Source organism: Cynocephalus volans, chromosome 2 (genome assembly GCF_027409185.1).
Source record: "Cynocephalus volans isolate mCynVol1 chromosome 2, mCynVol1.pri, whole genome shotgun sequence".
NCBI classification, from domain to species: domain Eukaryota; kingdom Metazoa; phylum Chordata; class Mammalia; order Dermoptera; family Cynocephalidae; genus Cynocephalus; species Cynocephalus volans.
This window is the reverse complement of record NC_084461.1, coordinates 143,703,715-143,715,298: the sequence shown is the minus strand read 5'-3', so window position 1 is coordinate 143,715,298 and position 11,584 is coordinate 143,703,715. Positions and strand designations below refer to the sequence as shown.

At 35.7% G+C, this 11,584-nt stretch overlaps 1 protein-coding gene across 6 annotated transcripts in view; it reads right to left on the bottom strand.

Moving 5' to 3' along the window:
• Positions 1-731: 731 nt before the first annotated feature.
• Positions 732-11,584, bottom strand: part of GABRG2 (gamma-aminobutyric acid type A receptor subunit gamma2) — a 91,784-nt gene continuing 80,931 nt past the window's right edge. For 3 of the 6 annotated variants that reach the window (XM_063085824.1, XM_063085825.1, XM_063085827.1), the window contains 4 exons: positions 9,206-9,358; positions 4,640-4,845; positions 2,413-2,436; positions 732-1,007 (listed from right to left, as the gene is read on the bottom strand). In XM_063085824.1, the coding sequence (XP_062941894.1) occupies positions 732-1,007; positions 2,413-2,436; positions 4,640-4,845; positions 9,206-9,358 (659 nt within the window). The remainder of the gene's footprint in view (positions 1,008-2,412; positions 2,437-4,639; positions 4,846-9,205; positions 9,359-11,584) is intronic. The other 3 variants (XM_063085826.1, XM_063085828.1, XM_063085829.1) reach the window with 3 other exon arrangements.

Sequence of the window (11,584 nt, the reverse complement as noted above, 5' to 3'; positions counted from 1 at the left end):
GAAGGCAATGAAAATTCCTCCCTCAAATTCCAAACCCAATCCTTATAATTACATTCATGATTCTTTTATAGCCCAAAGTCACAAAATAAAAGACAATAGTTTATGATAACTTCAATCCATTTATTTTGGCTCTAGAGAGATGCATGCATTAAACTTGAAGCATTCTACGATACTGACATATTTACATCATTGTACATGTGATGTGGAGGGAATTTTCTTCCTATCTTGGAAAAAAAGCATAATCGATTTCTAGTCTAGACTTTTATACTTAAAGCGAGTTGTGATTCTTCTCAAATGAGGGCAGTATTCTATTGGGATCAAATTTATTACAACATGACCCCAAGTGAACAGAGGGTACAGTTTTGGACCTTTTGTATCTAATTGCATTGTGAATCAAGTAAGGATACCACCACTGTAAATAGCATGCATGGGCTTTCACTCTTTCAGTGTCTGTAGCTGAAAAATGCCTTGTTTGGTTTCAATGTTGTTACTGTAATTGTACTTTGCCTTGCAGGTTCAAAACACAGCAAACAGTTCAGTTCAAATTACACTAACCAAAGGAGAGTTGGGCACAAACAATATGACATTATACAATTTACCAGATTTGAACGTAGAAACAAATTCAGATCATTATCAACAACGTAGGGGGTTAATTAAATGAACTTAGAAAGGACATCTTCTCTCCATGAGATTCAGTGAATAAGACCCTAATCAACAAAACCAATACCTCTTCACAGATAAAGGTAGGAGACCCAATAAACCAGATTGAACAAGCAGAAGGCAGTGGGGAAGAAGATCCGAGCATATGAGTCCATTTTGGCAATACGGATATGTATCCTCCCATGTCTCCAAGCCCCTGTTCGGCAATCTTCAAAACAGCAGAAAAAACTGGCACAGTCCTTGCCGTCCAGACACTCATAACCGTATTCTTCATCTCTCTCTTGGAGGTGTGTAGCATTGTTCATTTGAATGGTTGCTGATCTTGGGCGGATATCAATGGTAGGAGCCTGAGATAAGGGTAGGGAAAAAGAAGGATCAGAGTTAGTTAAACTTGAGAAATCCTAGACTATTTCTCCACAATGTCACCAATGTGATGATGAATCTGAAAATGGGTACTCAGGAAATTGCTATGACATCGTGATCTACAATGGTAAAATTGAACTTAGAAAGATAGCACATTGGCAGATTTCAAATTTTGAGCTTAAGCAGTGCAGCTGAAAATAATATCATCAAGCTAATAGCTATAGCAAGAAGATTGAACACCAAAAGAACTCAAAGTTTAAAGATTTAAATAAAACTACATGGACTCTTATTCTATTAACTATTAGATGTAAAGTTGGTTACATGAAGGCATTTAATGGTGCTGCATGTGAGTGGAACAAAGAAATAAAAATGCTTCAATTCTGAAATCAAATTGTGTGTCATGCTTACTATAGGCAAATAGGAAACCCCATTGCACTGGGCAAATGTATTAAATGCTGTTAATAGAGAATGTTAAAATATATATAAATAAAGAAGTTTCCTGATTTTATACCAAAGCTATGGGTTATATGTTAAGGGAATATGGTTCTTTGTCTAACATTCCCCATCTAGAGCTTAAGAATGTTAGCAGTGTTTACCTACGTGTGAATGAAAATTCAGAAAAGAATGTTACTACATGCCAAACTATTCTTAGCATTTGAGAAGAAACTAGTAACAATTAACTGCACACTAATCTAATCATTGCTGTCAGATGATTATAAAATTACTATAAAATTAATGATTTATTTAATGTTAATTTGGATGAGTTACTTTTAAAATAACAATATAAACACAAATCCTATTGTCTCTGAATCAGCTATCAGAATTGAATAGAAATCTCACTGCAATATTTCACGATAGAGCCTGCAGGCTTCGTGATCACTCTGGAAGGAAGAAATGGATATTTTAACTTAAAGCCTTTTAGAGAGAATATTGTTCTTATAGAACTTACGGGTAGAGTTCAACAGAAATTAATAATATTACCAAACAATTTTTAAAATCCCATTTTTGAATTAGGATTTACAGAGTTAAAATTTAATTTTAAAAGAGCGTACATATGGTAGGTATAGCCAATGAAATTGGACCCCATTGTCATCTGAGAAGAGAGGTCAGTTTTGGCTTTGATGTTTAAAAAAGGCTTCTTTATCTATGGTATCTAATAGGGCTTATAGCTTTTGACCTTGTTGTAAGGTCAAAACCTACATGAAATAGTGTACAGTTGCTGAATCAACTCTAGAAATCTATAGAACTTTCTCCACCTTGCACGTGTTACTTCTAGTAGAATGCTTAAATGTCTACATAAAAAATAAAATAAAATAAAACACCATGTAAGCATTAATAGTTAATTTCAGCAGTTGCATGCAGTGAATTTCCATTCCAAAAACATTATACCTTGAAGGAAAACATCCGAAGAAGCTTTGGGTTTGTAGTCAGAAAAAAGAATTGCATTTTTTTCAATAAAAAAAGGGGAAAAAAAGAAAAGAAAAAAGAGAGACAAAATAAGATAAAATTAAAAATACATTTTGAAAACATAGTAAGTGAAATGAACTGAAATTATAAACACAGAAGGAGGGTCTAAGTTCGGGATAAAGTATATGCTTAAAGTTAGAAAATGGAATTTTTTCATTGCTAGTGAAATCTTTAATAAATTGACATATAATTAACTGACTTCAAAAGCCAATGCTGTTCAATTGTAAGGAAGATTCCTGTTGCTTGGTTCCCCTGTATAAAAATGCTGTGATTTTATTCAAGAAGACCTTAACAGGTGAGACTTGACACATGAGCCAAGGGGTATATTAAATGGGAAAATGAAATTCCAGCTTCTCTTTCACAGTTTAGGCTCTTGCTAGTTCTTAATTGGCTTAAAAGGGGAAATGCATAAAATTCTCAGGTAATTTAATTTTCAGTTTCTTTAATCCCCTTTGTCCTCTGCTTTCTTTTCTTCTGTCATTTCCATGACCCTGGATTAAGGAATCCAACTGTTTCGATCTCTGTGACCAAATCCACTCTGCAATGACGTAGCTGATAGAGAGGATCAAAGCACTTTTTCCAAAGTACTCATCAGAACTTGTTTGAAAGCCAGTCCTCACATCCTTGTTACAGCCCAGCAGGTAATAATTAGGGGTGTCAATAGAACCATTTTCTTGGGGGAGGATGAAATGGAAGAGAAGGAGGGGCAACAATCAAAAAACAGCACAACAAGGAAAACAAAATAAGGATAGAGAAAATGGAAAGGCAGAGAGAAGCAAAACAGGGAAGGCAAGGACTGCGTAAAGCATAGTGAGTATCTGGGAAATTAAAGATAAGCATTTATTTTCTATTAATCATCAAGAATAACAAGGCTTCTTTCTTTACCTGTCACAAAGTCTTATCTTCAAATAAACATGTGCCACTTGTAGATTTTCACTGGAGTTCCTAGAGATGCATCAGGATTCAACCTAGAAACAGCTACATTCCCTCTTTATAATTCAGCCCCCAATGTACATGGGTCAGATAGCTAGCCACTATCATGGTCTTCATGACCCTTAGAGCAGAAAACCAAGAAAGGCTGTAAATCCAGGAAGGTAAGGTGACTCCTTTTGCCCTTGGAAGGGAATGGACCTTAACTTTTATGAGAATGCCTATAAGCCAGACACTGTATTTAAGTGGGTAAAAGGGTAGCTACGTGCTCTCCTCAACACCCACAATAAAAGACAACTGCTTTAGGCATTTGTATTTGTGCTTCATCCTCTCTACTTAAAGTTTAGTGGCAAGCAGAAGTCATCCTACCTGTTTCCAAATCATGCGGACACTGAAATCAATCCAGGTTGGTAACTATAAATCATCAATATCAACCATCATCACCAACTACTAATGGTAAGAACTTTCATGTCTAGAGTAATACATAATTTTCTTTTTTATTGCTGCTGTTTTTTTTTTTTGTTTGTTTGATTTCTTTTGTTTTTACCCTCATTGTCACATTTATTACTCATAGCAACCCCATAAGACAAGTGTTTTTAACAATACTCGTTTTACATATGAGAAAACAAAGACACAGGGAGACTAAGAAACTTGCCCAAACAATAGGTAAGCCATGTGCTTTAAAACAAAAAGATACATTTTAAATATGAAATCAATAGAAGTCCTCTGGTGGCAGCACACACACACACACACACACACACACACACACACACACACTAAATTAATTGCAAAAGTGGTGATCCTTGGAACTTCAAGAACATTGTGGCTTCCTAGTGGAATGCCTGGATAAAAATTTTAATTTAAAACATCAGTAATTTAAAAATAATATAGTAAGGGAGCAGAAAGATAAAAATCAATAAAACCTAGTATTATAGAAATGAGAAAATGGACACATTTCTCAGCAATGGTTTTAATCCCCACAAACTAAAGACAGCAGGTAATCATGATTGCATAAGGAGTCTGACTTAGAGAATCAGGTCTCTCTCAAGTAACTAATGACCATATATGGATTTTTATAGCTTGGCCAAACTCACACATTCTATTTTCATCATAGATCCCAAAGTGCTGAGCGTTAGCCTGCTAAACAAACCAAATCAAACCAAACCAGTGGTCTTTCTGCATAAAAATCTCAGTGGTCACAATGAGAAATGATACATACAGGGTTTTTCTTTTTCTTGTCTTTGTCTTTGCTTGGTTTCCGGTTGCTGACAAAATAATGCAGGGTACCATACTCCACCAAAGCAGAGAAGACAAAGATGAAACAAACAGACACAAAGAGATCCATCGCTGTGACATAGGAGACCTTGGGGAGTGACTTCCGGGCAATGGTGCTGAGAGTGGTCATTGTCAGGACAGTGGTGATACCTAAAGAGAGGTACAATGAAACAGATCATGGAATTGCATTAGCAAGCTGGATAACTGAGTCACTACTGAGACTAAACTCGTTTTTGACTTCTGATAAGCAGCCCCAGTAATGGGAAAGGAAGCGTAATTGGAATTAATTCACTCTGTTCACTCATACTTATTGCCTATCTACTATGCCTCACTCACTGTGACGAGCACTGAATATTTACTGGGGGATATAATAGACTTGACCCCAGCCTTCAGATTTTAGTGAGAGAGACACACTATGAATCAAGTAAGCAAAGAAAAGTATAATTTCAGATTATGGTAAGTGCCATGGAGAATAGCAGGGATGATGAGAACCTAGATAGATGGAATGCTCAGGAAAGACTTCTTTGAGGACTTCATATTTAAGGCAAGCTTAAAATATAAGAAACCGACACTGTGAGTAATAATAAATAAATGGAGGGTTCTGAGAAAGGCAAACCTTATCTGATTTCGAATTTCTGGAATGCTTAGCACCCGGGAGGTTCAGGGGATTAGGGTGAAATAGAAATTGCATCACAGAGCACGTGCAAAGGAGTTTGCATTTTATTCTGAGTGCAAGGAGGAATCATTCAAAGCTGTTAAACTGAGGAGGTGGGTTGTGTGTGTCATGATCTGATTGATCCCACAGCTGAGCTGCACTGGAACTCAATATTTGTTGAATGAATATGTGAAACAATGAATCAATGAAGAGTGTATACATGAAAGATCAACCTACATTTGAGAGTAGCAATCCATATTTATGACTTGTGCGAGATAGTTTTAATTGCAAATAACAGAAGATAACATTTATCGATCTTTTCCTTTGACCAGCTACTGTATCAAGCATTTTATGTATTATTCCACAAAATCCTCACAATGATCCTGTGATGAAAGCACTGTTATCTTTTTTTTTTTTTTTTTACAGGTTAACAATTGAGCCCAAGAAGAACAAAAACTTGTCCAAGCTATAAGTGGAAGAGATGAGATACAAACCTAGGCAGCCTGACTTCAAATGCTATGCTCTGAACCACGGTTTTATTTCCATGAATATATGGAAATATATGAATAATATTCAGTAAGAAGCACTAAACAGTTGGTAGCTATAGCAGATTCCTGACTGGGAAGGTGATATGGATTTAGGGGTCTTCTATGTTGTCGTGTTCAAGTTCCTCATCTACAAACTGGGGGTAGTCACGGTGGTGGAAAAACCTCATAAGGCTCTTGCAAAGATTAAAATAATGTGCATAGGGTGCCACTACCTACTGAAGTCTCAGTAAATGCTACATATTTGTATCATTTATTTTAGAGAAGAAAGATCTACTGCTTAAACTAGAAAACTTTAATTTGGTTGTCTATGTATTAATTCATGTAGAAGTTATTGATTTTACCTAATTACAGTTGATATTTTTGTGGAGAACTTACAAAAACTAAATTGGCACCTCATCCTTCAATTTATAATCAAGCCTCAAGCCACATTCGACCCATGACAAATGAAAATGTCAGTATTTATGGTAGATACAATAGATGAGTTCATTTAAGAAAATCTGGCATGTAAGTTGAACACTAATCTAGCAAATTGGGAAGATGTTGTTTAGGCTACATGGAAGTTCATCACAGCCGTGTAGAAGTGGATTCTTGAAAAACTGCTTCATGATGTTTTCAAGGTTCTGCATGGAGCCACAGGGAAAAGAACTGCTATGACATCAAGAACAAGGACTACAGAAGTGGTAGTTCGAACTGGTTCATCAACCAACTATAGGATAGCTTGATGTGGTCTTTAAATCCAGTTTTGCTAAGCAAAGAAATTAGACTTCTTTTACCCAGGGTGAATGAAAAATATATCTGTAGCTTTTACCAATTCCCCTTGGCATAAAATAAGCTCTTCAAGAATGTTATCTCACCTCAGATTACTGGGGTGAAAAATACCAATCAGTATTTTCATTGTTTTATCCACTGTCACTACCCCATGAGTAAACCTCACTAGCTACCAGCCTGTGTACTAAACTACATTCAAGTGTTATAAGCTCCAAAATGACTGTTCCCTATGATCTAGGGGTCTGTCCTCAGGAAACAGCCAGTCTCTGAGCCATGTGGGTATATATATCTCACTCATCAAACAACTTGGCTCTAATCTGTGGAAATAAGCTTAACGTCTACAGGTGTTTAAGGTCATCTCAGTTAACTCTAAATTATAAACACTGGAAAAGATAATAGGACTCAATAGAATCTAGAGCTATGTTCTAAAATATGATCACACATTAGATTCGCCTGGGGATTTTTTTTTTTTTTTCTTTTAAATCCGGACACACATGGCATGCTCTAGAAAAGTTAAACAAGCATCTCTTGGGGTCAGACTAAGGCATCTGTACTTTTAAAAGTTCCCCAGTGATTTAAAAGTGCTATTAAATTTAAGAACACTGATCTAGAGAAGTGAGTGACACAGCAAAGTTAAAATTGAAACTGGCTCAGCTTATGGACCTCTTCAGGGCCTCACACTCAGCCGAGGTGAAGATCGGCTACCTACTAGCTGAGTGACCTTGAGTAAGCCATTTAACCTTCTAACATTTCTGTTCTCTTAGCTTTAAAAAATGTGATAATGCTTTGTATGATCATTACAAAATCTTCTATGTGCAGTTGTAGAAAAGCAGAAAAAGCACAGGGACCATGTGGAACATGCCTGACTTATAAATAATCAACAAATAGGAGTATCTACCTGCTATTTGCTCAGGGGCCTTTCCCTTATTCCTCAACTCATGTATCTTGACCCCTTCTCCCACCATGGTCGTTTGCCAATGAACACTCATTTAATGAGTGGTTGAAATGAGCTACTCAAGTGGTCATAATTTTGCTTAAAATATTTTTGGGAAGAGGATAGATTGGGATATATCAATGTATTTTTTCCATCCACTCCTAAGTGCATACATTAATTGAATAATCGTTGAGGCATCTGCTATGTGCCAGGCACTGTACTGGAAATGAAAAAGACGTTTACATTCTGACATGAAAGACAGACATAAAAGCATGTTGCACAATACATTATACGCAAGTGACAAGTAATAGACCTAAAGTAATAGGCTCAATGTATTTTAGGTGTGTTTCAGCATGTAGCATTAGATAAGATATTTTAATTGTTGAATAAGACTTGAAACACAAAGCACTGCATATAACTGAAAAAACCAAAATAACTTCATTTTGAAACAGATGGGAAACTAAATTAGGTTTGGAAGAGGACAGATATGCAAATCATGTCTTTTTTTTTTTTTCCAGTAATCACTTCTATCCTCAGTTTAGTAACCGGTACAGATCATTTTGCATAAAATGGCTATAGTAGCTGACATTTCTGAGGTTTTACTCTGTTCCATGCACTCTTCAAAGAATATCTTATTTAACTCTAAAAGAACCCCACAAGTTAGGTATAAGAAAAAATAAGTTTTACATGTGAGGAAACTGTGATTTGGAGAGATTAAAGGGCATTCCAAGGTCATACTATATATGTGGCTTGAATCCCAGATTTGTTGGACTTCAAAACCCAAGTTATTAACTATTACTTGATACTGCCTCTTTAGCCACAGAGTTAGCAAGGGATATGGTTCTAGGTTTCACATAGCTGATAAAAGGGGGTCGTTATTTTATAATTCATCTTTCACTAACTTTATTTTTAGTTAAGTCTTTAAAGAATTCTTTGTAGCATAAATATTTCATTTATGGTCTTAGACTCCACTATCTTTGTTAGTCTGTGGCTTTGTTTTGGTCTGTGTGAGACTTCTCTCTCATGAAGAAGAAGATGTAAAAATGCAAGATGAATATCATCGTCTATAATAAATTTAGCTAAATGCAGATAATCTCAAAAGTGTTTTTTCCCCAAATTTTCACAAGTAAATATGTTGTCTCCAAAACAATCTTTTCAAAGCCCGTTATTTCAAATGACATCACAATAACTGCATGTTGGAATTTACCAGCAGCCAGTGGTGTGCTGGTAAACGTCTTACAGTGGACACTCTGGAAAAAGGAAGGCCCAGATTTTTAATGTTTGCTATTTCCATATTGATAATACTTCCAAACTACCAATGAACATACAGAATTGGGAAAAAATATAACACAGTGAGCTTTCATGAGCTGGTGTGAGGAGCTTCAGCATATGACTGCTCAAAGACCAAAACAAAAAAGTCAGCTGAAATTAAAAGTTTTTATAATTAACTTAAAGGTATGAAGAAAAATTAATAAAGAAAAACCATTGAGGTAATTAAGAAAAAGAGAGCTACAGAACTAGAAAATTTTAAACACAACTAAAAAAAAAAAAGCTAGCTTTCTTTAAAATGAAACAAATGGTGTTTTTATGTAACTGTTATCTCACCTAAAGATGTTCTGGCTGGAACAGCATCTTTATTGATCCAGAAAGACACCCAGGACAGGACGACGATCAGCGTGCAGGGAATGTAGGTCTGTATGGTGAAGTACCCCATTCTTCTGCTCAGATCAAAGTAGACAGACATGACCACATAATCTCCTGGAACAGAACAAAGATAGCACCATTCGATCCCTTATCAAAAATCAGAAAATATTTGAAAATAACCATGCATTCAACTGTTGTGCACGCACATTTAAATTGAGAGTTCTACACAAGGGATATGTTGAAAATGATCTTCTACCCACTCAGGTTAAAAAGAAAAAAAATCCTGGACTGAATGCTGATAAACTGTCTATGAACAGTACCTATTTCAACGCGTCATTGTACAGCCAGTATTTGGAGTCTTACTTGACTCCAAATAGGCATTCGGTAGCATTTGTTGAATAAATGAACAAATAGAAAAAAATAATTTATAAACTTTAAACATAAAGAAAAAATACAAAAAAATCAAGAATGTGTATTGTGAAACATTTGGGTTAAAAAAGGAATATATGTAACTAATCCAGAAAATATACTAATACAAAGTACTAAAGGAATCGAAGAATAACCATTCCTGAGAACAATTTGTGACACCATTTGAAGTCTTTGATTTTTTGAAATCATGATGCATAAGTTGCATTTAAAATTGTAGGTCTTTCATTTTTTATTATTCCACGTGAAATTTTGCAGCATTTTAATTTTTGAAATTAGAAAATATACTATGGAGACATATCTCAGTTACTATATATTTATGTTTTCTATATATTAGCGAACATCAGTTTCAAAGACTATCTGCACTTGCAACATGAGGTGAATACATGTGACCACTTTTCAAATGTTGCTTATTTTTTCTTTACTATTTTGTCCTAAAATACGTAGATAATCAAGTCCAAATCATATGTTTTCTCTTACTTATTTGGCTTTGTGCTTCTGTTAACTCTATTTACTTGGCTGATTCAACCTGAGTTGAAAATAAGTTACCCTAGAAGCCTCATGCAGAAGAGATTGACTCAGCAGGGTGTGTTTTTCTACTCCGTCTAGTTCTATCCCACTCTTGAAATTTACCTCGTATGCTCCCAAGCCCCTGAAATGGAAACCCCTTTCTTGGCTACTCCACAAGGTAGTAAAGGCTCTCCCCTAACCCTGCAATGTTTCCTAAGTGGAGTTTTGAAGACTTCTTAATACTGCCTTTTTGTAGATTGATGTACTGTTGCTTGTCTATGTCAGGCCTGGTTGAGGCAGTGATCATGACTGAGGAATTAGGCTTCCAATGGGACATAAGTTCCCTTCCAGATATCAACGAGTAGCAGTTATTTAGCAACTGCACCTGAAGATTTGAAGGTAGAATTTTTTTTTCAATGATAAGTAGATTTTAGCTAATTCCCTCAGATTATACTTCTCTATGTTATCTGAACATAATCTATTTAAAGTCATATCATTCCATAGATTAATTTGGTCTCACTTTTGTCCTAATTTAGAATGGAATAGACAGAGGCTAAAACTGAAAAGTAAAAAAAAAAATTAATGTAAGATGATCTCTATTAATGTCCACCAGTTTTATTTCTTATTTCTTTGGTCATAATACCAGAGGCAAACACAAGCTCCCTTATCGTAGATGGGAAAAGCAGAGTAAGGAAGTGAGTATCTCCTTTCAAATAGTCATATTCAAGGGTAGTTTTTCTTCTATTTTCCAAATCCTTGAGGTTTCTGCACATTTTAAATGTGTTTAAATGAAAATTTACAATGTCAAAGGGATACTGCACACCCATGTTCATCACAGCTCTATTTACATTAGCCAAGACATGGAACCAACCTATATGTCCATCAATGGATGACTGGATAAGGATGGGGTGTGTGTGTGTGGGGGGGTGTGTATGTGTGTGTGTGTGATATATATCATCTAATACTGCACTGCCATAAAAAAGAATGAAATTCTCCCATTTGCAACATGGATGAGCCTGGAGAAACTTATATTGAGTGAAATAAGCAAAGCACAGAGGGATAAATACCACATGTATTCATTCATATGTGGGAGCTAAGAGAGAAAGAAAGAAAGAAAGAAGGACCACAGTAGTGCATTGGACTTGCAGAGGGAGAGAACATTCCTTGCGCTACAAAGTGAAGTGGGGGGGGGAGGGGAAGGAGTAGGGAGGTTGGGGATAATTGGGTGGGGAAAATGGGGTACAAATGCAATTTGTGGTAATGGGTATCCTGCCAGTATGAATATTGCCTTCACATCTTGGGCACGAGGGGTGACATTCAGCTCTGTATCTCATGAATAATCATAACCAACAAATTTTTAAAAATAATTAATTAATTGATCGATTGATTAATAAAACTAGACAA